Below are 24722 nucleotides of genomic sequence, written 5' to 3' on the forward strand. Positions count from 1 at the left end.
CCACCAGGTTTCCCTTTGAACCAAAACTTCTCTAAATAACACAAATATCCGACTAAAACCTGTCAATGAATCCCATCTGTTTAATCAACTGTTACTCACTGGATGACTTGCGGTAATAAATACACGAACTTATAGAAATTTAAAATTAACACGGTTTTGTTATTTTCAACCGCCAGATTGACGGTTCCTAACATTTAAACACAAACTCATGACGCTAAAAATAAAACAAGCTTTCCTACTCATCTACTCAATAATGGCCGGAAACAACAGACTACAAATATATTACAATTCATGTTTATATAATGACAGGACGCTGTTAATTCTCCTTCTAACATACCAAATATTATTAAAAATGAATATAGCGAACAAAATAAAGAGAACAACTATAGAATGAAGACAGTCAAACTCTTAAAAATGTCAAGAGAAAAATTAACCTGTATCGTAACAAAATGGTGGAATATTGCCGCATCTAATATGAGGAGTTTGTGATGCACAAAAGTGGCTCAGCACAAATAAACTAATACATTTTCCACTTCAGTTCTCTGGGAGCTTTTCCCAACAAAAGGATTTGGCGCTTTGTAAATTTGTTCTTATAAAAGTTATGAAGTTGGGCCCAGATATACCAAGTAATTTTCCATGGTTTAAAATAACCCTGTGTTAGTTTTTACATTTTCAAGAACAAAGTATTTCTTCGATCACCTCCAAAATGTCTTTGTGCTGGTTTGAATTGATCATCAAAATGACCCAATTCACCCGACAACAACAAAATCTTTGATGCACAATTTTGGGACTGGGTTTCCCTTGTACACAACTTATCTTACATGTAGTTTGCCGGCAGACCATACACACACAGACAGTGGCTGCGTGAGGTTTAACACAAATGATATATACAAAGCAGGCAATTGAAATTTGCATCAATTCGATAATTTGTTCCTCCAAAAAGATGGCGGTAGTATAAGTGGAAATATTACCCAAACTGCTTGGTGCTTGTACAAACTGTACAATCCATTGAACATTTTGAATAACAATGCCAATACTACTATGCAGTTCTGAAAGAGTTCCTTTAACCAATTAGTCAGTACATTTTAAGATAACTATACCACAAATTCCTGTTCACATGGAACAGAGAAAATATTTTCTGAATAATAATAAAGCAGAGCTTACACTGCAGTTAACCAGTCACAGCCAACACCTGCTACAAGGCATTCTGATTGGTAACTCAGTCCTGCTAAGCAAGACTGATCTAATGTTGCTAAATAGCGGTAAAATTATATATATATAAATCTTGGACCCTGGATAGTCTTCCAGAAGGCTTGCACTCAATTAAACAAAAATCACTAATTCGTAACTTGCTTATTTACAAAAGCATTCCATTTTTGTGTACAAGCATATGGCACTCCAAGGTGCTTCAACATTTTGAACCATCCACTCCATTTTGAATGGATTGCTTAACAGTACAGCAACTTGATTTCATTTGACCACTATTAAAAAGATCTTATTTTTCTCTTTCCGAACTATGTAAGCTTGGCTGTTGTGGGACTGGGGGTGACCATGGAAGAAATACAGCTACAACAAAATGGCCTTTGTGCGCTCAGGTTTCAATCGTTTTGTGTGTGTGTGTGTAATCTAGGGGCGATTGACAAAAGAGTTAAGGGAAACCCCTATTAGGTCGACTAAAGTTGCCTATGGTGAGGAATGGATGAAAGTAAATTGACAGAAACAGCTCAGTTATCAGGACTCTCTCCAAATAAACAACTTCTGTACAGGTTTTTGAATGCACAATTTCTCTTTTCTAGAACCATTTACGTCTATTAAGTAACAGTTGAGGGATAAATGATCCCACATGGAAAAAAACTTGGATTGACAATCCTTAAGTTGACAGTTTGTAAGAAAATCACTCAGCTTGATTTCTAGTGTACTGGCAGGTATGGTGGCCCTTAAGATATGTCTATTACTAACAAGCCTAGCTTCCACTCCTATGATCCTAACCACACAAATCCATTGGAATGCCATGTTTGAATAAAAATTTAATTTGAAAAATCCATCTGCAGGCCTCGCTAAAATTTGATATAATATCTATTTGTTAGCCTCCAAAATCGAAACTCGAAGCTAAGAACACCACTTTTATAATTCTTTAATCGCTATAGATGTTTCCCTATAAAAGCCATCTTTAAGGGCAGCTTAGGTTTTGATTTTTGATAGTGGCCTAGAGCAGGTTTGAGTGGGTACAAATAGTCGACCCGTGGTCGACTACTGACCAGCATTGACATGCGCAGTAACGAACTCACTCGAACGAATCATTTGGAAGTCTAGTCAACCTTCCACTTTTCGCTAAAGTGCCTCTGCGCTTTACACATGTTAGAATCGAATACGCTGTTGGGACCAGTAAAGAAACCATGGGCTCCAGGCTGGTTTTAAATGGTCGACCACAGTAGTCAACCACTGGTCGACCAGCCTGGGATCGAGTGCAAACGGTCAACCTTTAGTTAACCATTGTGCACACTTGAACTTGTTCCCAGTGGTTAACCAAGCAATCATGCAATGGAATTAGAAAAACTGCTTGCTGATGCATCAATTTAACACAACGAATAGTTGGGGGCTAAAAATAGCAGTTATTGATGTTGGTTAAGATGCCCGACTTGACACTGTGTGATGTCATGTGGGAACTTTCCATCAAGCTATAGGGTTTTGATGGATTCACTGGGGTTCATCATAAAAAAACCTTCCTTTGATCAAGAATCGTTCAAGTTAATTTGTTAACAGTGTCACGAATTCTAAATTGATGCGAACCATGCGCAACAAAACAAACAGTCCCACTACACCAACAAAAACCAAAAAAAGGGAAAGAAAAATAATATTGTTCATAACATTAGCTCTTTTAACTAGAAGATTTTGTACATATGATGTGAGCTATACAAGGATACAAAGATGACGACAGACACAATGTGATCTAGCTGGTACTTAACAGTGCATTTGATAACCAGTCAAGACCCTCGTATAGTCCAGTGCCTTGCGTCGCACAAGCTGCCTGCACGTACCACTGCAAATTAAAAGAAAATAACCACATGTCAAGTCAATTTTACAAAGTACAATTTCATTTTCTATAACAATTTTACAGATTTCTCTGAGAGCCAAAAAACAGAAATCAGACTTCACTAAGAAGATTATAATACTCTTCCTACTTAAAGGCAATGTATACCTTTGGTTTTTGTACTTGTTCGATTGTTTTAATCCTTTATAAATGTAGTTGTATATAGTACAATTAACCTGTGATCATTTCATTTCAAATGATGGTCAAGTTTTTGAGATAACGCCGAAACTCTGGAGTGAATATGTCCATGCAGAAAGAATATGAATACACAATGTAAGATTCAAAGTTTGGGGGATAAAAAGTGACATCTTTTTCCATAGACCTTATCGCAAATACCAATGCGCAAGCGCAGACTGTTGAATGAGGTGCATTGTGGGATAGATATGGATCTAATTTGGATACCAGCAAGACCACAATGCACCTAATTCCAAGCTTTACGCGCGCGCCCCGGTATTTGCGAAAAGGTCTATACCCGTTGTACTTCGAAGTGAAATGGTTCTCAAAATGCATTGTAATATCCAAAGCTGCTGTACTTCTTACATGTCTCACCACATAAGTTGTTATTGCCATTAATTTTCAGAGTCATTATCAAACGTATACAGGGGTCGATTTCACAAAGAGTTAGGACTAGTCCTAACTTAGGATAGGACTAGTCCTAGGAGATATACAAATTGCATGGCTAGTCCTAAGTTAGGACGAGTAACTGGTCCTAACTCGAGATAAGACTAGTCCTAACTCTTTGTGAAATCCACCCCACTGACCCTTTAAGGAGGATTGCTGCTTACCTTTTTGCCTTTCATCTGGTTAAGAGCTAGCCCTTCCGTCAATTCAGTTACACTCATCGCATTCGGCAAATCTTGCTTGTTGGCAAATACCAACAAAATGGCTTCTCTAAGTTCATCCTCTTGGAGCTGAAGAAACAAACAAGATGTAGGTAGTTAAATTAGAGACAAGTCTGCTGTTGGATTCCCATGCATTCAGGGACCTCTTTGAAATGCTTCCATAATCTCCAGGGAGATTTTTAAATATGTTTATCAGAACATGGGATGATTGGAAAGGCCTGTATGCTTCGTTTTTTAAAAGGGCAAGGGCATCAAGGTATTTTCTCTTTGGTAAAGGTCACCCTATGAGAAAATTGTAAATTTCTACTGGATCATTTCAAGGGCACCAAGGCAATGGCAAGGGGTCATGGAGGCAATTGTCTTCATTTCCCCACTGAAGTATCAGGCCGGTAAAAACTTGGTACAGGAGTGTGAACCATGGAAGGAGGTCCATGCTAGTCTGTTTTATGACACAGTTTGGTCGCTAACTACACCAGCATGCACCTCAATCCAATGCACCCATTCCCGGGGATAGATGTAATTTATATAAGACCCCTTGCATAGGCCTCCATTTATGAGGTAGATGATTGGAAACAGCGCTGATTGAGTTTCTGATGTCATACAGCTAGAAGGAGTCGATTCTGGGACTCTTAGGAATGAAATAAATTTAGGTGTATAACGCACTAAATAAAAATCGCAGAAAATTCTAGAGTCATCCCTACCGATTGTTACTCACCATTTTTTCAAGTTCTGCTCTGGCCTCTGAAAGTCGTTCCTTATCGTTGCTGTCAACTACGAAGATAAGTCCCTGCAAATAAAAAAAATGACGACACAAAACGTAAACTTTAATGGCATTTATTTAAAGACCTTTATCATGCTGCAACCATCTTGGTCATGTTCTCTGTATTCAGTAACAGTAATGAGTGCTAATATTCATTGTAAAGAAAGGAACCAGACTGTTTCGGCTACAGCTACGGCTTGATCGTGCGCGTCTGCCTATTCTTCAACACTTGCAGCTGTGCTGATCTAACCACAGCTGTGGCCGAAGTCGCTGTTTCGGACACAGACTAGGTTTGCAATGAGTTCAATCATTTGAGCTTTTCAAAGTTTTGCATGCAAGCTATGGTGTGATAACAAGCCGGAAACATTCTGTGAGGTAAGAGTTTAACAAAAGGTTGATGTGATAACATGCAGGAGAGTTCACTGTGTAAACCATGCATACACATACAGTGTCATGCTTTGTTGGCTTGGTACAGACAGTGACAAAAGGCGCTGCATTTTAATTGTTGTCAAAATCAATCCTTCCGCTAATTTTAGTGCACAAATACCAAAGTCAAATTAAAGTAGGAATAATAATATTTTGGCTTTTGAAGGGGGCAACAAGGCCAAACTTGGGCAACAAAAACCATGTCCTCTGTGCTGAGACTACATACTTGGGCTCCTCAGATTAATACCATGCTGGATGGTGTTAGCCTTATGGTAGGAACAGTCTAGAAAACAGCTTCTTACCTGTGTGTTTGTGAAGTAATGTCTCCATAGTGGTCTGATTTTATCTTGGCCGCCTACATCCCACACTGTGAAGTGTACATTCTTGTACTCAACAGATTCCACATTGAACCCTGCAGAAGATGATGAAAGGCATTTCAAATACCCAATGTGAAGATTGACCATCAAGTGCGTTCATACTAAAACTGTTTCTCTTTCATTATGAACTTGAAACTTATTTGGTTTACCCTATCGCTGTGTGTAAAGCACTGTGTTCTACTTGGTGCTAACATTTATCGGTGTAAGGGTAACCCCAAATAACACTCTTTATTCCTGACGCACAGGTAATATCCATTGAACGAAAAGCTATCATGCATACAGACTATCAAAAGCCAACAGCATATTTTGTTTGACTCTGTTGGACTGCGGACTGCACTAGTAAACTGATCATGCTATACACAGTGCATGGGATCTGGCCAAGTTAGAGCTGGCATACCACCATAACCAGAGTACAATAGTTTTGGTGAAGTTAATTTGTCTAATGAGGAAGGATCCTAGTAAATCATTAAAGGAAGTTGGGGTTACACACTCTACATGTACAACATAATAGGAAGTGGAACAAATGTAACATTTTTATAATATTCACAGGAGTAGTGCACAAGTACCATAAAGTTCCACTGTGCAATAAAGTCACATTCATTGAAGTATTTCACGAACATCAAAATTGGCAAAAATAAAATAATAATTATGAGTGACAGAAAAGTGTTTAAGAATACATTCCCATTTTGGAAGAAGGAATATTAAGCTACTTTGTTTGGTGACCAAACGAGAAAAGAGGAACATTTTTTAACTTACCAATTGTTGGTATTGTTGTGACTACTTCACCGAGCTTAAGTTTGTACAAAATTGTTGTCTTTCCCGCCGCATCAAGTCCAACTGTGAAAGAGACATACACAAAAACAATGATTGAATTATCCTCATCCACACCAAGGCTTCATACTGACAAGCCTAACTAAATGCACATGATCACGAAGGTATAAGCTTTCAGAAAATGTGAGTTTTGTATAGGTTTTGTAGTTTCCATATTTGAGTAATTGAGGATTTTTGTAAATTTATGTGTCAAACCTCAACTTTTGGTAACAAAATAAAATGATCGATATCAACACAGTTTAAAATATCAATCAAGTTCTATCAAATTTGGTACCTATCAATTCCTCAGACCTTCCTCTACACAAAATCAACATATCATGTGACCTTGGGCTATCGAGGCCACAAGAGGGCTCACTTTAAAAAAAACACATTTTCGACACAAAATCGATTGAGTTTTCCCGCGACCAAAAATGGGTTCTCTGTTACGCGTTAATTTTCTTTTTTTCAATTCTGTGTTTTTCATTTAAAATTCCAATCAATCGAGAAAAAACTGCTTAATTGTGAAAGGAAATGTCTTCAGCTAACCACAGATGATTTTGTACATCAAAATTCGCACTTAAATGATGTCTTTTGGGTGAGTTTTCACAAGCACTTTTCGTGTACAAACAGATACAAATCACGATTGAGGCCTTTCCGTCGACCTCCCTAGTAGTAGTAGTGGAAAGGCCAGTCGTAAATAAGCCTTGCAGTTTGGTTAGTTTTGGGACCCTACTCAATTAGGACTGTGTAATGCAAACACAAATTGTTTAACCATTAATCTAGTTGCGATAACGTTACCCTCCTCCCGACGGCCGCCCAGGCCGGAGGGTTACGAGTCTCTTTCGAGCGGAAACGGTTGATCTGGTCCAACACGTACAATTTGGACAGCTAGTCACCAGATTTGCCCCATTTTTACCACTTTCAAAAATCATGACACAAATTCTGAGGGTACTACCTTAATCCGCAATGTCTAATGCAGCCTGCCATAATACTCAAAACACCATTGAGGAACTATTTCGAAGAAAAATGGACAAAAACTTACCAGAATCGGAGCGAAATTCACAGGTTCAAATGTCGAACCTGCGTGGGGCGGAGCTTCGGCTGTACGAGTGGGACGTGTGGTTCAAAAGGTCGTGGCAATGCGTGGGGTGCATTGTGTAGTCCGGCAACTGTGCACACATGTGCGGTCCGAGGCTATTCCCGCTTGCAGACTCACATCACTACACGGGCGGACGGACGGGATGTTATACTTATCAGCAAAACAACACAGTACACGTGCATGTACATATACATGGTGCACAGTACTGTGGTGCATACTGACTCACAATCATGTACATGTACAGTGCATTGTCCTATTTTATATACGGGCCCTGATGACATGTCTTTTGATTTCCTTTTTTTTTCCATCTGTATTTTCATCAATTATTTCTTCGTTTGTCCAGTTCCATTTGTAATCTTTTTGGATTTTATATAGTGTCTTTTTTTATTTAAGAAAGTGTTGTGAATACACCATGAATAGACCGATTGCGATACCAATGTTTACGTATGATCACGTGACCTACAGTACCCAAAGAAAAGGACAGATACACAGCAAAGACACGGGAGGATGGGAAGACTCGTACCAATGGACAAGAAATCGGCCGTATATAACTTTGTCTAGCTAAAAACGAAACCCTTTTTGTAAAGTTGAATGTTGTAACATAAACTTAAATCACACTTGCTGTTTTATATTTCCAATATTCTATTAAAAAATAGGTTTCTTTTGAGATTATAGACAACGTAATTTTGTGCTGTTATAAATTCCGCAATTTCCGTGCTTAATGTTTGACTACATTTCTTAAAAACTGTAATACCTAAAAGCAATTAATATTTCAAGGGAAGCTTTCTACCATCATTAGCTTCAAATTGTGTGAGTTTGATGTAAATATGTTGATATTGTGGTTTGTGTCATACAAAAATTACCCAGAGCCTTTAAGATGCACTTGTCAGATTTGGTTGAAAAACAGTCAATAATACTTTTCATCAAAGTCTGATCTTGTTCACGTCATATAGTCGGAAGGCCAAAACATAGTTTCCTGTATCTCAATGACAGAAAACGTCTGCCTAACGTGTATATACGTTTAAAAGTGTGCCCATATTATCAGTTTTGTGTTTACACAAAGTCTGTATGGTGACTAGGCCAATTTACTATATTAATTAAAAAGAAATATCCGGTTAGGCCTACCCAAACGATCCGCAATTTATGTCAACGATTAATATTGTGACTAACCAAAAATCACCACAACAATGAACATGAAAACAGAATGTAAAACATTTTTGCTTAAAAAAAAAGAGCAACTTTAAATCAACTTTACTTTTTAGATCACCGGATGAGGTTTCCTCCATGAGGACTACGGCTGATATTCCCATTTTCCGTAGGGATGCGACTTGATCAGCCATCAAAGCCCTCAAGGGGGAGATGACAAGTTCAACACCACCATCGTTTAAAAGTGGTGGTATTGCAAAAGTCAAAGTCTTCCCGAAGCGCGTGGGAAGAACTCCCAGAACGTGTTTTATTTACGATGTGTTGTACAATTATCTCCTGTTCGTCTTTTAATTTCGAAGGCAACAAGGGATACTGTTTTTTTAACTTGTCATATGCCGCTTCCATTTTTTTTTCGGTAACCATGCTGCAGTGACTGAAACAATAGCTGTGATTTCGTTTTGCTACATACTTGCTTGCATATCATTGCATGTAAATTTAGTTGTTTATAGTGGCTCCAAATTGATTAAAACAACCTTAGGTTGGTAGACGTTTAACGATATTTTAAATGCCCTAAATAAACAGAGCTTCTACAACGCACTCGATCACAACCCCAATACATGTACCTGGGATGGTCAAACGAAATCACTCAAGAAAAAAATAAGCTTGTGGGAGATCAAGCACAGACTTTAAAAATGTCATAAATATACACAGATAAGTTTAAAATACAAGATTGTATAATACAATTGTTTCAGCGGGTCATTTTCATATCTATAGACATAGAGCGAGGAAGCTTTTATTCACAACACTTTCTTAAATAAAAAAAGACACTATATAAAATCCAAAAAGATTACAAATGGAACTGGACAAACGAAGAAATAATTGATGAAAATACAGATGGAAAAAAAAAGGAAATCAAAAGACATGTCATCAGGGCCCGTATATAAAATAGGACAATGCACTGTACATGTACATGATTGTGAGTCAGTATGCACCACAGTACTGTGCACCATGTATATGTACATGCACGTGTACTGTGTTGTTTTGCTGATAAGTATAACATCCCGTCCGTCCGCCCGTGTAGTGATGTGAGTCTGCAAGCGGGAATAGCCTCGGACCGCACATGTGTGCACAGTTGCCGGACTACACAATGCACCCCACGCATTGCCACGACCTTTTGAACCACACGTCCCACTCGTACAGCCGAAGCTCCGCCCCACGCAGGTTCGACATTTGAACCTGTGAATTTCGCTCCGATTCTGGTAAGTTTTTGTCCATTTTTCTTCGAAATAGTTCCTCAATGGTGTTTTGAGTATTATGGCAGGCTGCATTAGACATTGCGGATTAAGGTAGTACCCTCAGAATTTGTGTCATGATTTTTGAAAGTGGTAAAAATGGGGCAAATCTGGTGACTAGCTGTCCAAATTGTACGTGTTGGACCAGATCAACCGTTTCCGCTCGAAAGAGACTCGTAACCCTCCGGCCTGGGCGGCCGTCGGGAGGAGGGTTACGTTATCGCAACTACCATTAATCATGAGTCTGACCCTATGAATTGAAGTTTTTCAACAAAATCTTATTCACTTGGTTGCAATTTCACCAAACACCGAAGTTCCATTGTCACTGCTGAGCTGAGTGCCGATCAATTCAAAGAAAATGTCAATACAAAAACCCAACCCAACCCCCCCTACATTCACCTCCATGATTAAACATTCCAATTCCTAGTCATTTGCAAACGGTAGTCAGAAACAAAATGTGCATATAACATCCATGTTGTTACTATGGGCAGTTCTAACACAAAATCGGCAAACTCTGTAATAAAACAAAGAGTTAATCAATGGTTTTTCATTATTGACAAGTTGACCTTTTACTTGCTTACCCATTAGTATTCTCACATTCTTCTTGCCAAACAACCTACTGAACAAACTCGATATCGTCAGCCCCATCGTTTTACGATGTTCTACTCCACTTGGTTACTCCAAATTCTCCCAGTACAATGTTGAGGAAAACAGCTGTAGTACACTCACAAACGAATTCAACAAATATTTGAGCAAAATCAAAGATTTTCTCCAAATAAAAACACGGCAATTACTCTTTTCGTTTCAGTGCCACGTAATCTAGCGCACGTTGGCTGATTTTAGTGACGTCACTACCCTCAGTCATTATTTACACACACTGCCCACAAGGGGGCGCTATGTCACTTTAACGGTCGTCCTTGTCGGGGGGGGGGGCGTGTCGCCAAACAAATAAATTCAGTATGTATGAAGGGGAGTAGGCCTAGACAAACCACTTGTATTGTTTTCAAAACCACCACAACTCTTTAGGTTTAGGTAGACAGAAGGTAGCAGCGCTTTGCTAAGCTCAATTTTGTTCCACCATTCAACATTAACTTGTCTTGAAACTTTTTCTTGAGATAAATCATTATATTGACGGCGAAATTATAAGGGTGCACTCTGAGGCAAGAGCCATTCCCGTGGATCCTGGGAAGTGTGCATGGTGGCCCGTGTTTAGGTTTAATACCACCTGTATTGATCAGAATTATTGACGGTATGAATCCCCTGAATCGTGGCCCAATAACTTGAAATCAGGGATTCACTCCATCTCAACTAAATTTCAGCTTATTGTTATACTCACTCGTTGTTGATATACACTGTTTGTTAAAACCCTTATAATGTGCCCTCAGTTCAGTCTGTCATTAGGATAGGCGTGGCCTACAATCAGGCACTAGTCAGGCATGACGGTGATTATGCTGAGGGGTACGGTAGCACAACCATACCTCGTGTGTCTGAAGGGTAATAATAGATCGGATGAGTATATATACGTCTGTGTGTGTATTGGGGCTGCATTATGTATTGATTTGAATTATTGACATGATACACTATCAATGTGTATACATCATGCCTGTGGGAAAATCATGAGTACGTAAAGCACTCAAACGAGGAAATGCACGGGTGGATGGTGTTCACGTATAAATTAGCTTAGGGATTTCTTGAATTGCTAATGAGGTTGCTTGTGTTACGGTACCCACGCATGAGATGCACGTGCAGTTTTATATAAAGGCGCGCGTTAAAGAAACCACTGGCAGTTAAATCATAGTACAAACGGCTGTCTGGCAGAACACTCCATCACTAGTAATTTAATTTCTGAATCATGAGGCAGACCAACAAATCAAAGAAGAAATTGGAGACGGGATGTGAAGAAGTAATCCATCAGCGGTTCAAGGCACCATCAGCAAGAAAAGATGTCAACGATAACAACATAAGCAATGGAACAACATCTCTGGTGAGCAATGGTGGACTGAAGACAAGGATAGGAGACGTTGACGAGTCTAGTTACCAACCCCTACCAGTGATAGCAAGGTTATTTTTCTACGGTATGCACGGGTTCCTGGATGAAATTGTTTTCACGGCCTTGTATGATATTTTGGTACACGGTAAACCAAATTACCAGGTGAGATGTTTGTTCAATTTATTGCCACTAAAACTTGCATGACGTTCGCTATTTTTTTTAATTTTATTCTACCACTATCTACCTGCACAGTTTCCACCAATATAAATAGCATCGTTTTTATTGTTGACTTAATTATTTAAAGTCACTCATTGATAGAGAGGTCAAAGTACGAAACACAAGGCATGACTACGACTTTATGAGGAATATTGACTTGTGAGAACATTACTTATGAGGTCAAAGTTTTAGCTTAATAAATCCTTTCTACAGAACTGCCATTTATTGTAATTTGATGAAGAGCTACAATACGTCCGAAGAAAGTTCAGAAACGAATATTATTTTAGGCATAAATCTTTGGGGGTATATTCCACAAAAAATGCAAACTTATCTGTCTCTGCAAGTCTTCGGAAAAATTATATAAAAGTATTGTATTTCTTCCAAATAGCTGGTTGGCTACTCTTCAATATATTCCTTCTTCATTTACGGAAGCGGAAGCTACATAATCGAGCGTATTTACGTCAATTTACGTCATCGGGTTCAACTGGGTGTCAGGATAGCCATTTACGTATGTGTCGCGTTCCTATGGGAGCTTAGCGCCGGGCTTATCCTACGGCAGTTTGATGCTTGTTCATGGGACTACAGCGATAGGTCACTGAACTTCTTGGGTCTCATCACTCTGACGTACGCACCATGCTGGGCACTGTGTGGACTTTGGCAAGATTGTTTATCGCGGTATCTACTCAATTTGAGAGTGGTGCCGACTTCAATGAAACTTACCTAATAAAAATGCATTTTCTGGTAATTTCGTACTTTCTTTGGTCTTTTTAAGTAGGCGTGTAATTTTGGGGGTACTTTGACATTAATATTTGGGGGTAGGCTACTATATTAAAACCTGTAAATATATTTAACAAATGGGAACACAATCTGAAGAAATCACATGTTGAAGTTTTAAGGTTGGATAACAGATTTTAGGTATTCTGTTGCAGTCACTGAATATATAATGCAAATGAAATCCATTTTGGAAATGAAGAGTTTTGCCACCACTTTATTTCTAAGTTAAATATAAAGTTACAAAATAATAACAATGAATCAGCATTTCATGAGTGTATACAATGATACTGATGTTAATAGTACGAGATGCATTCTAAAACTTTGCACAACTTTTACATTCTGAACAAAAGTGTTTGTAAAGAATCTTAATAACATAACTTAAGGGGGCTAATTAGAGGGCCAATTTCCAAACTGCACATTTTCAGCAAATAATAATAATGTGCCCCATGGTAATTTATTCTGAATGATAATCTATGGATTAGTAAATACTGCAAGGCTTAGCTAACAAAATTGTAAAAAAGCTCAAGATACATTGTAATTGGTTTGTTTTAACTGGGAAGCAAATACAGGGCTCAAAACAACACTTCCTCAATATTAAAACAAAAACACAAAGCCCTTATGTTGTGGGGTTCTGGGCCATTAAGCGGGCCACAGCAAAGTTTTGATTCTAGATGCTCTGTGATGCAATCTGAGGCGACTCCTGGCCACTTTGCCCTTTATATTGTGAGCAAAAGTTGTATAGAGTGTATGATAAGAAGATTCTGATGTGCTTATTTTCATTTCAATACAAACGCTATCCGGTCCAGGGCCGCTTAAGGGCCCCTACATGGAAATTGCTATACAGGCTCTCTGGTTAAATCAAGGACAGTTCAGAAGCATTTTACAAGGTTTACACATTATTGTTAACACATTTTCAAATTTAAAATTTGCTTTGTTTGCCTTTCAATTAACTTTTGTTCAGTTGGGGAAAGTAAAGGGGGGGGGGGGGTGTGTCTGCTATACCCACCCCTAAATACGCCCCTGATTTTTAGAAAAGGGATTATTCAACTAAATTTCATGACAATAGTAGAGTTACATCCCAATGTGTGTATTTCATTGAAACAGTTGTCTCGTATTTTTTGATTAAAACATAAGATGAATTTAAGATGTTTTTCTATATTTATACATGTCCTTATAAAATATTGCATGCAAGTAGTTTTATATTATAAAAATGTACAAAGTGCTCTTGAGTTGATCTGAGTCTGGTCCCCTTTTTATTTGACTTTCTTAAGTGTTGGAAGCCAATAATGTAAACAGGGAACCTGATGTGATCATGCTGCCCAATACTTTCTTTTCAATTCTATGCAAACTATTTGTGCTAAGTTATTCATTAGTGACTTAAAGTGTTTTTATGTGTGCACAGCCACAACCATGGGTACACTTTTAGTTATGAACAACATTAAGAACTCATTTGTTATTGAAGACACATTCAACGAAAGCTCTTAAAGATCATCATCAGATAAATAAGGTGAATTTTTAATTAGTTAGAATTATCTTTTAAATCAGTAGTTTTCACTCTGTTGCTCAACATGAGGCATGTCCCCCAAAATGAAGTATACCACAATTGTAGCTGTGCACACTTTTAATGCCTTCTAATATTTAACCTGTATTATGTTTATTGAACATACAGTTGTCTTTCATGTTTTGAATTCATTTTTATCCATTTGTTTGAATGGCTATAGACTCAATAGACTATGCTAGTCTTGCATGTATTCAAATTCATCAAGTAGTGACTTGCTTAGTAGCAGTAAAAGTGTTGTGAGATTTTTAAATGAATGGTGCCAATTAGCAATGCAATGTTTTTTCAAATATAAATTAACCAGAATTATTACAACTACAATGTGTACAGTCTTTATATCATTTTTCTGTTTGAATTTCTTTCCTTTGGAACTAAATAGAGCCTTCTCACTGACATCACATTTCTATAGCAATGCTGGAGTAATCTGCACATGTAGGAAGTGTACACAAAGTGTCATCCAGTGAGATGGTGTTTCTTAGTTCATGCAGTAAACATGTGTGTATGATGTGCCCTTGGAGGTACTCCAACATGACAGGTTAAATAGTGACTTCATCTGATAAGGGTCTATATGAGGGTCTGTCCCAACTACTTGGTCTCAATTTGGGATAGGTCCAATCATTATCAATTATTGGGAGTGGATGGCTTTTAATCCAAAGTTTTGCCACTTCACAAGGCCCTGAATTTTTATTTTGGAGAAGGCAAGGCCATTTTCATTTTGCAAAAAGTACTTCCACTTGAAAAAGAAAAAATTACATGTGTATGGACTTTTTTTTTAGGGGCACTAAGGCCAAGACTAGGCCAAATGCTATGCTCAACTTTTGTTATAGATTTATTGAAAACTATAGTCTAAATAAGTGAAGGCCTTAGATTTTCAAATCAAGAGTTTTAGTAGTTGTAGTGATGTGGCTGTGTGTTATACATCCCATTATAAGCACCATTATAATAATCTTCTTGATGAAACCTTGGGGGAATATACTGGTTATGATGATCGACTTGGGTGGGAGTTGTAAATGGTGTGTAGTCAGGCACCCCATAATAACTAGCAGATGACTGCAGCTCATATGGATTTGGTAACCACCAGCAATGGGCTGTGGCTGAGTCATACCGGTAGTCAGGGTGCCGGGTCTGCTTGGGTTTATTATCACCACTGCCCTCGCTTGGCAAATCATCATCAGGTGAATCTTGGCTTTCAGCAGAACTGACGTCATCAGAACCAGAGTCTGTTGAACCAACATCAGAATCAATACCTACACTTTCAGGTTTAAGATATTGTGTGTAGGCCTGCCAAATTGGATCAGCACCCAGGTTTGACTCACCTGGACATGTCTTGGCAGAAGAGTCAACATAGTCTGTCTGCAATGGATTCTTTGAAGTCTTTGTTCTCCCTGGTGCATTTGAAGTTACCCTAGATGGTTTGGTCCAAGTTGGCTTGCAACCAGAACCTTGAGATTTTCTACTGATTGATCTTTTGGCAGCTGGCAATGGACTGAATGTTTTTTGTGATGGTGCTGCTTTATCGACGCAGTGTTTACTTCTCACAGCCTCTGTCTGATTGCTTTGTCTTATGTGCCATGGTCTTACAGACACAGTTTCAGGGATGTGATTACTAACAACATTTTGTTCAGGTAAAGACGTACTTGTTTGATGCATAGGAGCACTGTGCATCTTTTTTCTTATGCCATCAACAACCAATGGCTCTTCCGTAGTATCATCGCATTCGCTACTATTGGAATGATTAGCAGCTGAAAAACCATCAGTGTTTTCAGGTACAAGACTACTGTGGAAATCTTGGGATGGCCTCCATGAAAAGCAAACCTTCTCTTTCATTTCTGATGTTTCTGTTTTCATTGACACTTGATCTGATTTTTTACATCTATCTCCCTCCTGCACGGCTACACTTACTGCACTCTCTGCCCTGTCAGAAACATCATTCCTTCCTACTGAATTGACAAAGCTGTGGGTAATGGGAACACGGACTGCATTGATTCTGTCATCTTCTTCATAGGCTCTTTTGAAGTCATTCTCGTTTATAGATGATGCCATCGATGGTGAGTCAGCCACTCTAAAGTCAGAAGATATTCTCTTGGTCATCTCTTCTTTCTCCTGGAACGGAGTGTCTCCGTCATCTTTAGTCTTGGATGTTGCCGTTGATAAACCAAAAGGTTTTAGTCTTTTATCGTTTTCTTGCTGGACAATATCCACATCATCTTTACTCTCGGATGCTGTCCTGTATGAGTGATAAATCTTCTCTCCTTCAGTGACTGCATTGTATAGAGAAGAAGTCCCAGCTAGGACCTCATCTCCAAGCTCATTACAGTGAACATCAAAACCATTGCCCATGTTCGAAGTACCCACCAATGTTACATCAGCTGTTCCTCCGTTAACATAACCCCTGCCAACCGATCTTACATTGGTTACTGTCCCTTTACTTGTGACCCCTACATCATTCTCATTGCCACCTTTGTCATCAGTTGTTGCATAATGAGATGACGTAATGCTCCTTAGACTCTTTGGATTAACCCCTTCTTGGCTGAGTGTTTCTGCATTGAATGATAACAGTGAATCTTTCTTCATTTGATTTGTCCCCGAGTTGTCACTCCCTGGTTCTTCTGATTGCGACGGTATTACAACATCTCCTGCAAGATCACTCGACCCAACCACAGTCTGGACTAATCCAGCACTCCGATACCATTCTCCAAATCCGTCCTCTTGAAGATGCGATGTAACATCACAGCATTCTCTACATCCGCTCATAAACTGTTCAAAATCTGCAGTGGCTTTCTGCCAGGTCCATGTATCCTGTTGAGATCTCCGTCCAACCTTCTCGGCTAAGGAGGGAATCTTGAAATTTATTGGGCTTCGTATGTTGAATGGTATACTGTGATTGTTAATTCCGCTCATTGTGAAGGTCAAGGAGGTTGTACCATGTGATTTCAGAGGTGGTTCAACTGCAAAGTTTGATTCGGGACTCTTGCCAATATTGCCTGCTGGACCATTTAGACTAATTTCACCAAAATCCTCCCTTGCTCTCTCACGAGAGGGCGCTTTCTCCAGTGTCTTTGAATGCTCATAGTTATTAAACTCTGATTGTGATTCGTCGGTTTCTTCAAACTTGTTGTCATCTGAGATATTCGCTGTGTCATTACCGTCGCATGTAACAGATGATCCACTGTTGGCCGTCACATCTAACTCATTCACATTAACATCAATGGAATTCACCAAGTCTGATGGCACAGGGTCTGTTTAGATGAGAATAATAATAATATCGAAGTCTATGTACGTCACACAACTTGCATGAAAGAATATGTACGTCACACAACTTGCATCAAATTCTCAATAAATATTATGATGAGTTTTAGTATCGCCTTCATACTCAAACAATAAGTTCGTATGTTTATATAGGCTGTCTATTGCTAAGCGTTAATGACTATGTAGAGCAAACAAGATAAAAACAAATGATGCAGGCACAACTCGGTGGATCAAAAGAAGGGTAGATAGCCCATCAAACAGAGTGAGTTCTGGCACAGGCTCGCTCATGAGAGATAATACCAATTCTGGCAGTGATTTGTCGTCCACAGAAATAACATAAGAGTTCTTATGTAGTGCTTTAAATACCGCTGTCTCAAAGCTTTTAACTTTTAAGACAGGTATGCCCAGTTTGTGAATAACGATACCCATTGTTATACCACCTTGTACATTATTACAAGGTGATGTGGCACACTCTACTGCCAACTATGCCAAAAACTCAAGTGCAAATCCAATTCTTAATCTAATGAGATTTGTGGAGACACAATGCACTCTCTCCCCGAGTGTGATGCTTTAGACCGTTAGACCATGAGATGCCACAAAGGGACTGAGGCCCAAGCGCATGGCTTAGGTTTAAAGAAATAATAGATAGTAAAAGTCACTGGACACTATTGGTAATATTATAAGTTATCACACAAGCGCGAGTGGAATACGGAAAAATATAGCGCTTCTGCGTCCCATATCCATATGGATATGGGACGCAGACGCGCTATATTTTCCGTATTTCCACGAGCGCACGTGTGATAACGTATTTATCTTCAAGCAAACTTGGCGCGTGACATAGAACACACAAGACGCATGGTAGTGATATTAGCCGTGCAATATAGGTTTTTATCACCACTCCATTCTGCCAATCTGATTGGAGGATTAGCGCGTACTTGAAGATAAAAAAACTTACATGGCAACGAGCAATGAAGAGCTGTTGATAGTATAAATCATTGTGAGAACTGGCTCCTCTCTGAAGTGATGTAGCTTTTTAGAAAGAAGTAATTTCTCACTAAAATATTTTAATTGGTTTCGAGACCTCAGCTGATGTCTTGAAGTCAAGCATCCGAAACCACAAAACTTGTGCAACAAGAATGTTTTTTCTTCCAATATTTTTCACACAACTTCAAAGACCATTTAGGCTCAAATTTTCGCAGGTTTGTTATTTTCTGCATATGTTGAGATACACCAAGTGAAAAGACCGATCTTTGACAATAAACGAAGGTGTCCAGTGCCTTCAAGTGTCTCGCTTAAGGACACAAATGTTACGACCAGGTTTTAACCCACAATCGTATGACTAGTCAGTCTGAACTTGAGCCTGATGCTCTAGGCCACTAGGCCACGACATGCCAAAAGAAACTTATGCCTCATTGCAAAAGAACTTATGCAAGTGTCATGACCGAGGTTCGAACCTACACTCAAATGACAAGGCCATCCAGACTTTAGGTCATGTATCTACAAGTTTCTATGAATAAAACCTACCTGGCAAGACCCGTAGTTTGACTCGGCACTGTCGCTGGATGTTTCTCAGCAATGATTCCTCGTTCCCCTCGCTGGCCAGTGTGACTGCAACACCCTTACTGCCGAAACGACCAGCCCTCCCAATGCGATGAAGATAAGTCTTACCATCAGAGGGTACGTCTAGGTTCACGATGAGGTTGACATTCTCTGCATCAATGCCTCTGGCTGTCTACATTAGAGAAAAGAACATTCCAATCTATAAAAATTCATCTAAACAAAAAAAATGTAATTACCTGCTACTGCATATTAAAAAAAAAATAATAAAAGATATTTATGAGGTGCTTTTTAACCATCATATCAAAGTGCCTTCCACTATTACTGCCACTGTTCATTTGGCCTTAAGCATTCCTGAAATAATCTCAACTCCTTTGGAGTATGCTGCACCGGCAGTCAAATTGCTGCACCCGTTGCTAATCATTCACATCAACAATCTCTACCCTCGTAGGTACCTATTTTACTCCTGGGTGATGAGGGGCAATTATAGTTAAGTGTATTGCCTAAGAACACAAGTGCCACAACCCGGATTCTGGGACTACTATCCTCATTGCTAGAGAAGTAGAAAAAAAGAGCATGATTTCTTTATGTCTACAGAAAGTGATAGCTTTCTTTCATGAGGCAAATATAACAAGTTTGAATTCAGATAAATATCTGAAATTTTTCATCCCCGATGAAAAAAACCCCAGAAATTTGGTAGACCTGAAAAAAGAAACTCCAGCTAGAGGTTATTCCCACAATTGAACACAAAACGCACACTCACCAAATCAGTTGATATGAGAACACGGCACTGAAATGTCTTGAGCATTGACATCGCATTGAGTCTGTGGGTCTGGTCTTGGTTGCCTGATATACAAGTACTTGGCCATCCATTCTCACATAAGATATCTGAGAGATTTTGAGCTCTGAAAACAAATAATAAATAAATATAAAAATGAAGCTATTCATCTTAGAATGAGTGCCAACAAATTGTGTCGCTGGAAGTCAAGGCTCGGGAGCCCTTTTGTTAACATGTGATGTCAAGGATTACATGGTCTAGACTATATTGGTTAAAGTGCCAACTCTTTATTCTACTTGCGTCATTTGTTTTACCTTCCTGGACATAAAAATGTTAAAAGCCTGTGCGACAAATTGTTCAAACAACCTACAATTGTTTCTTGAAACTGAAGCATGCTCTTAATCGGGAAAGGGGCAAGGGTTCTGAGTGGGTTGCTATCTCCCTGCCCCCCTCCCCTCACCCTATGTTTGCACAATAGTGAATGTGCATACAAGGATTTTTGTAAAGGCCACAAAATTTATGATGATTGAGCTTGTCTGTGGCTAATGGCCCTTTGGAGTAAAAGTTCCAATGTACAATTGGGATAAACTACTTTAGCGACCCGCACTGAAGCTCAGTAACTGGATCTCAGACAGTTTAAGCTTTGTTTACTTGCATGTACTGCCGGTACAATTGCTGTCTGGGGCGGTGATAGCGTGAGAGCTAGAGGTGGAATGTTGTACAAACGAGAAATATGAGAGATCGATAGGCTTGATATCAATTTAATAGAATAAAAGTTGTTATGGTTTAGTTTTCACATACACTGATCAGAACAAAAATGAAGTCTCTACAAATTGTCCTCACAACAAGGTATTAAAGACACTGGACACTATTGGTAATTGTCAAAGACCAGTTTACTCACTTGGTGTATCTCAACACACATGTATGCATAAAATAACAAACCTGTGAAAATTTGGGCTCGACTGGTCGTCGAAGTTGCGAGAAACTAATGAAAGGAAAAACACCATTGTCACACAACGTTGTGTGCTTTCAGATGCTTGATTTTGAGACCTCAAAATCTAATTATGGATCTCGAAATCAAATTTGTGGAAAATTACTTCTCTCTCGAAAACCTTGTACTTCAGAGGGAGCAGTTTCTTACAATGTTTTATAGTATCAACAGCTCTCAATTACTTGTTACCAAGTAAGGTTTTATGCTTATAATTTGTTTGAGTAATTACCAATAGTGTCCACTGCCTTTAAGAATATCCTCCATTTCCTTGTCCTCCCCCCTGGACACTCAACTAACCTGCTGGATAGATTGGAGAAGACCAGGCATTGGCTGAATGACATCTGAGTTAGTAACTGCAATAAGTGGTTGACCTTGATCTCAAATGCCTTGTGGTATAAACCATGACCAGGAACCACTTTGTAGAACTGCTTGATGCCTGTTAAAAACATAAAAATTGAAACCAAGTATATTAGGATGGCGTGTCATGGCCTAGCGGTAAACAGCTCACCAGACTCGAGCTCTGGTGTTTCTGATCAGCAGAGTGTGGGTTCGAGTCCCAGTTGTGACACCTGCAGCCGATTTCACGAAACGCTAGGATTAATCCTAACTCGAGTTAGGACGAGTAACCCGTCCTAACTTAGCACGGGTTTAATTCGTCCTACGTATTTGGATACGGAACTGAACCCATCCTAAGATGAATCCTAAGTTAGGAAGAGTTTGGTGAAATCGACGGCTGTGTCCTTAAGCAAGACACTTAACCATGATGCTTCGACCTTCAGATGGGACGTAAAGCAGTGGTCCTGTGTTTTGTGTAATGCACGTAAAAGAACCCAGTGCACCGGTGTTCCTGGTTTGATTAGCAGCATATTGCCACACCACTTTGTAAACCATTACTGGGTGCTTTAAAGGAATAGGCCCCATACTTCAAAATGTAGCTCCACATACCTTGCAGGAAAATGCTGAGCGCTTTTATACGTCCCTTAGGGATGTGATAAAGTGCTATATAAGAACCAAGTATTACTATTAGGAGACTTTTAAACACCTGTGGACAAGACATACAAGATAACTGTTCATTGTGTACAAACTTCTGTAGCATGTGCACATCTTAAAGACACCAGATATACACAGTACCTTTAAGAGCCAGATTCCTAGGGTTTAGTCGTACAAATGTTGGATCTCTCATGTAGGTAGTCAAGCTCTTAGCTAATGCTTCAGGGTATGTTGCTGACAGGGCCAACATCTGCTTGCTGACTGGTAAGCGGTTATATATCCAGCTATAAAGCAAGAACATGAAATAAGAATGAAATGACCTTGCCCTCTCAAAGATGACAATTCCATGTGGAGGTATTGAGGTTCAGGGTGGTGTGATTGGGTCGGTAAAGGCTGGGGTGGTAAAGGCTGGGGTGGTAGAGGCTGGGGTGGTGAGGTTGGGGTGGTGAAGGTTGGGATGGCGAGGTTGGGGCGGTGGAGGTTGTGACAGTCGAAGTTTGGGTGGTGAGGTTGGGGTAATGGAGTTTGGGGTGGTGAAGGTTTGGGGCAGTGGTGAACATTTGGATGGTGGAGGTTGGGGTGGTGAGTAATTAGTGGTGAGGTTGGAGTGATGAGGTTGGGGATTGTGACTAACTGAAAGGGTTAAGGTCAAACATTGTTCCCTACCTCTTCTCTAAGAGTGAACTTACTTGATTTGGTCTTGAAACTTCTCATCCAAAAGTTTATCAGCCTCATCCAGGACAAAGAGTCGAATACCGTCAGTTGGCATGGCATCATATTCAATCAATTGCTTCACTCGTCCTTCAATGCAAATACAAAGTCAACATAAAAAAGTTTCAAACAGATGGATTTCACTTACATGTACCACACACTTTAGAATTGTGATGGATTCAGAAACACAAAATACTCATTCTGGAAGGTGATGGGTTTATATGGAACAACAATGCAAGGTGAATAGAACCAAGATGCACAGTTTATGACATAGGCATTGCGATGGTTTGATTAATAAAAGCCACTGCACATGAAATAGGATTGGTCCCCTCAGCCAGAAAAAGAGTACCTGGGTGCTATGATAAAATCTTCTGCGATAGAACCACAATGTTTGAATACTCAGAAATCTTGGCACACACTTTCCTCTCCTTTTGTTAAGTCTGTTAATTTCTGTGTGGGCAACTATTTTAGCTACTTTTGCAAACTGAACATACTAGGAAAAAAAAAAAAGGTTGAACAAAGAGCCAATCTTTACCCCATGGTTTATCCAGAGACCAAGGATCAAGGGTTAGGATATTGTAACTACCTGGGAGCAAGTTGTGTATGGTTTGTAAGTGAGGAATAGGATTTTGACAGTGATGCTCTAATTGACAGGTAACAAGTTGAGACTGTAAAGAATTGGAGTTACACATGTTTTCCAGATGGTGTAAGCTTTTACCTGGTGTGCCAACAGCCACATGGCACTTCTTCAGCTTTTGACGATCAGGCCCAAATAATGTCCCTCCAATGAACGTGTGACATCTTAGACCTTGCAAACATCCCCCAATGGCCTGTATAACACCTTGGACCTGTGTAGCAATCTCTCGTGTTGGTGTCAAGACAAGAGCTTGAACATTCCCACACTGAAGATCCAGACTCTCCAAGATTATCACGCTGAAAACACATGTCTTCCCTGTTCCTGCTTTGGCTTGTACAATCAAATCTGTAAGTTTTCATATAGGAAACAAATGTCAAATTGATTAACATGCTCATCATCAAGAAAAATGCCAGTCTTTTTATGGATAACTATAATATAAATCATAGAAGAGCTTGCTCAAAACTTGATACAACTTCAACTGCAATGCATTGTTGCCCCCTGGCCCAATTTCATAGAGCTGCTTTTATATAAAAGCAGAAAAACAATGTTCAGCAAAGCAAAAACTTTCAGGAAATCAGTAAACAAAACTGTTTGTTCTTTGCTTAATTTTGTTTGGTCTTGACTTTTGCATACTTGGTGCATCAAACTCAGTGCCCTTATTCCCCTTAACAATTTCAAAGTGCTTGAGCCCATGCCCAATCCTCTTGCACTAATGCATTTTGCTACTGAACTACAAAATTACAAGCACCTCTCTCTAATTTAAAGTTAAAAGTAAACGTTTAGCGTGCAGAAAAGCAGTAACTATATTAAAATCTGTAGTACAACCTAACCAGTTGCCATCGCAAATTAAGTGTTACTAAGTAACAATACATTAATTAATCAAAAGACAAAACGCTCATCAATTAAAAGTCAAATATGTTCTAACACCGAAGTCAAACTTTTTTTTTTTAAATATTGGATAACACTAAACATGCAGCACTGTATTTGGAAGGTTTTCACCAAATATGATTCATTACCAAGGCCACATCTCCCAATGGGTATTGCTTTCAACTGGATTGGTGACGGACGCTCAAAACCCGCAAGTGACAGGCCTTTTAAAACGTCTCCAGACAACAACAACGATGCAAAATCTATGTTGACATTCTCGACATTTAAAACATCGCTAGTGCGGTCTTTCGAAGCGTAATCGTGTGCTGTTTTCGACATTATTGGAGTTGCTGAAACAGGTCTTCTCCTACATTTATTCAAATCAAAATTACGGTCTCACAATCCTTCAAAATGACAATCGTTTCAAGAGTGAAATCGAGCACCACGTAGAGCACGGCATGCACCATGGAGGCCGCCATTTTTAAATGTCAAGGGTTACAGGTCAAATTAAACTACCGCCGGTATTTAATGACATTTTGACAAACCCCATTGGTCAAGGCA

At 39.2% G+C, this 24722-nt stretch overlaps 3 protein-coding genes across 3 annotated transcripts; 1 reads left to right on the forward strand and 2 right to left on the reverse strand.

Moving 5' to 3' along the window:
- Positions 1 to 62: 62 nt before the first annotated feature.
- On the reverse strand, positions 63 to 10691 carry LOC139933793 (ADP-ribosylation factor 4-like). The gene is made up of 6 exons (XM_071928004.1): positions 10425 to 10691; positions 6253 to 6333; positions 5422 to 5531; positions 4649 to 4720; positions 3877 to 4002; positions 63 to 3040 (listed from the first exon to the last, which is right to left on the reverse strand). Exons 1-6 carry the CDS (start codon positions 10489 to 10491, stop codon positions 2951 to 2953), a joined length of 546 nt encoding a protein of 181 aa, XP_071784105.1. The 5' UTR covers positions 10492 to 10691; the 3' UTR covers positions 63 to 2950.
- Positions 10692 to 11335: 644 nt separating this feature from the next.
- Positions 11336 to 15196, forward strand: LOC139933792 (transmembrane protein 229B-like). Its single transcript, XM_071928003.1, has 2 exons — positions 11336 to 11995; positions 12438 to 15196. The coding sequence occupies exons 1-2, from the start codon at positions 11696 to 11698 to the stop codon at positions 12771 to 12773; spliced, it is 636 nt and encodes a 211-aa protein (XP_071784104.1). The 5' UTR covers positions 11336 to 11695; the 3' UTR covers positions 12774 to 15196.
- Positions 13366 to 24626, reverse strand: LOC139933790 (uncharacterized). Its single transcript, XM_071928001.1, has 8 exons — positions 24311 to 24626; positions 23376 to 23639; positions 22636 to 22747; positions 22088 to 22230; positions 21254 to 21392; positions 19951 to 20092; positions 19155 to 19362; positions 13366 to 17620 (listed from the first exon to the last, which is right to left on the reverse strand). Exons 1-8 carry the CDS (start codon positions 24498 to 24500, stop codon positions 15267 to 15269), a joined length of 3552 nt encoding a protein of 1183 aa, XP_071784102.1. The 5' UTR covers positions 24501 to 24626; the 3' UTR covers positions 13366 to 15266.
- Between the last annotated feature and the right edge of the window lie 96 nt (positions 24627 to 24722).

This window comes from Asterias amurensis, chromosome 2 (genome assembly GCF_032118995.1).
Source record: "Asterias amurensis chromosome 2, ASM3211899v1".
NCBI lineage: Eukaryota > Metazoa > Echinodermata > Asteroidea > Forcipulatida > Asteriidae > Asterias > Asterias amurensis.

Bases quoted from the DNA above. Each gene is read 5' to 3' on its own strand.
- LOC139933793 (XM_071928004.1), bottom strand. From the start codon at position 10,491: ATGGGGCTGACGATATCGAGTTTGTTCAGTAGGTTGTTTGGCAAGAAG. The intron at 4,003-4,648 runs GTGAGTAACAAT...TTGTTTCTTCAG, and splicing joins GAGCAGAACTTGAAAAAATG to CTCCAAGAGGATGAACTTAG. The intron at 3,041-3,876 runs GTAAGCAGCAAT...TTTAATTTGCAG, and splicing joins ACCAGATGAAAGGCAAAAAG to TGGTACGTGCAGGCAGCTTG.
- LOC139933792 (XM_071928003.1), top strand. From the start codon at position 11,696: ATGAGGCAGACCAACAAATCAAAGAAGAAATTGGAGACGGGATGTGAA. The intron at 11,996-12,437 runs GTGAGATGTTTG...TCTTCCAAATAG, and splicing joins ACGGTAAACCAAATTACCAG to CTGGTTGGCTACTCTTCAAT.
- LOC139933790 (XM_071928001.1), bottom strand. From the start codon at position 24,500: ATGTCGAAAACAGCACACGATTACGCTTCGAAAGACCGCACTAGCGAT. The intron at 23,640-24,310 runs GTAATGAATCAT...GAAAACTTACAG, and splicing joins CATTGGGAGATGTGGCCTTG to ATTTGATTGTACAAGCCAAA. The intron at 19,363-19,950 runs GTGAGTGTGCGT...TCTCTAATGTAG, and splicing joins TTCTCATATCAACTGATTTG to ACAGCCAGAGGCATTGATGC.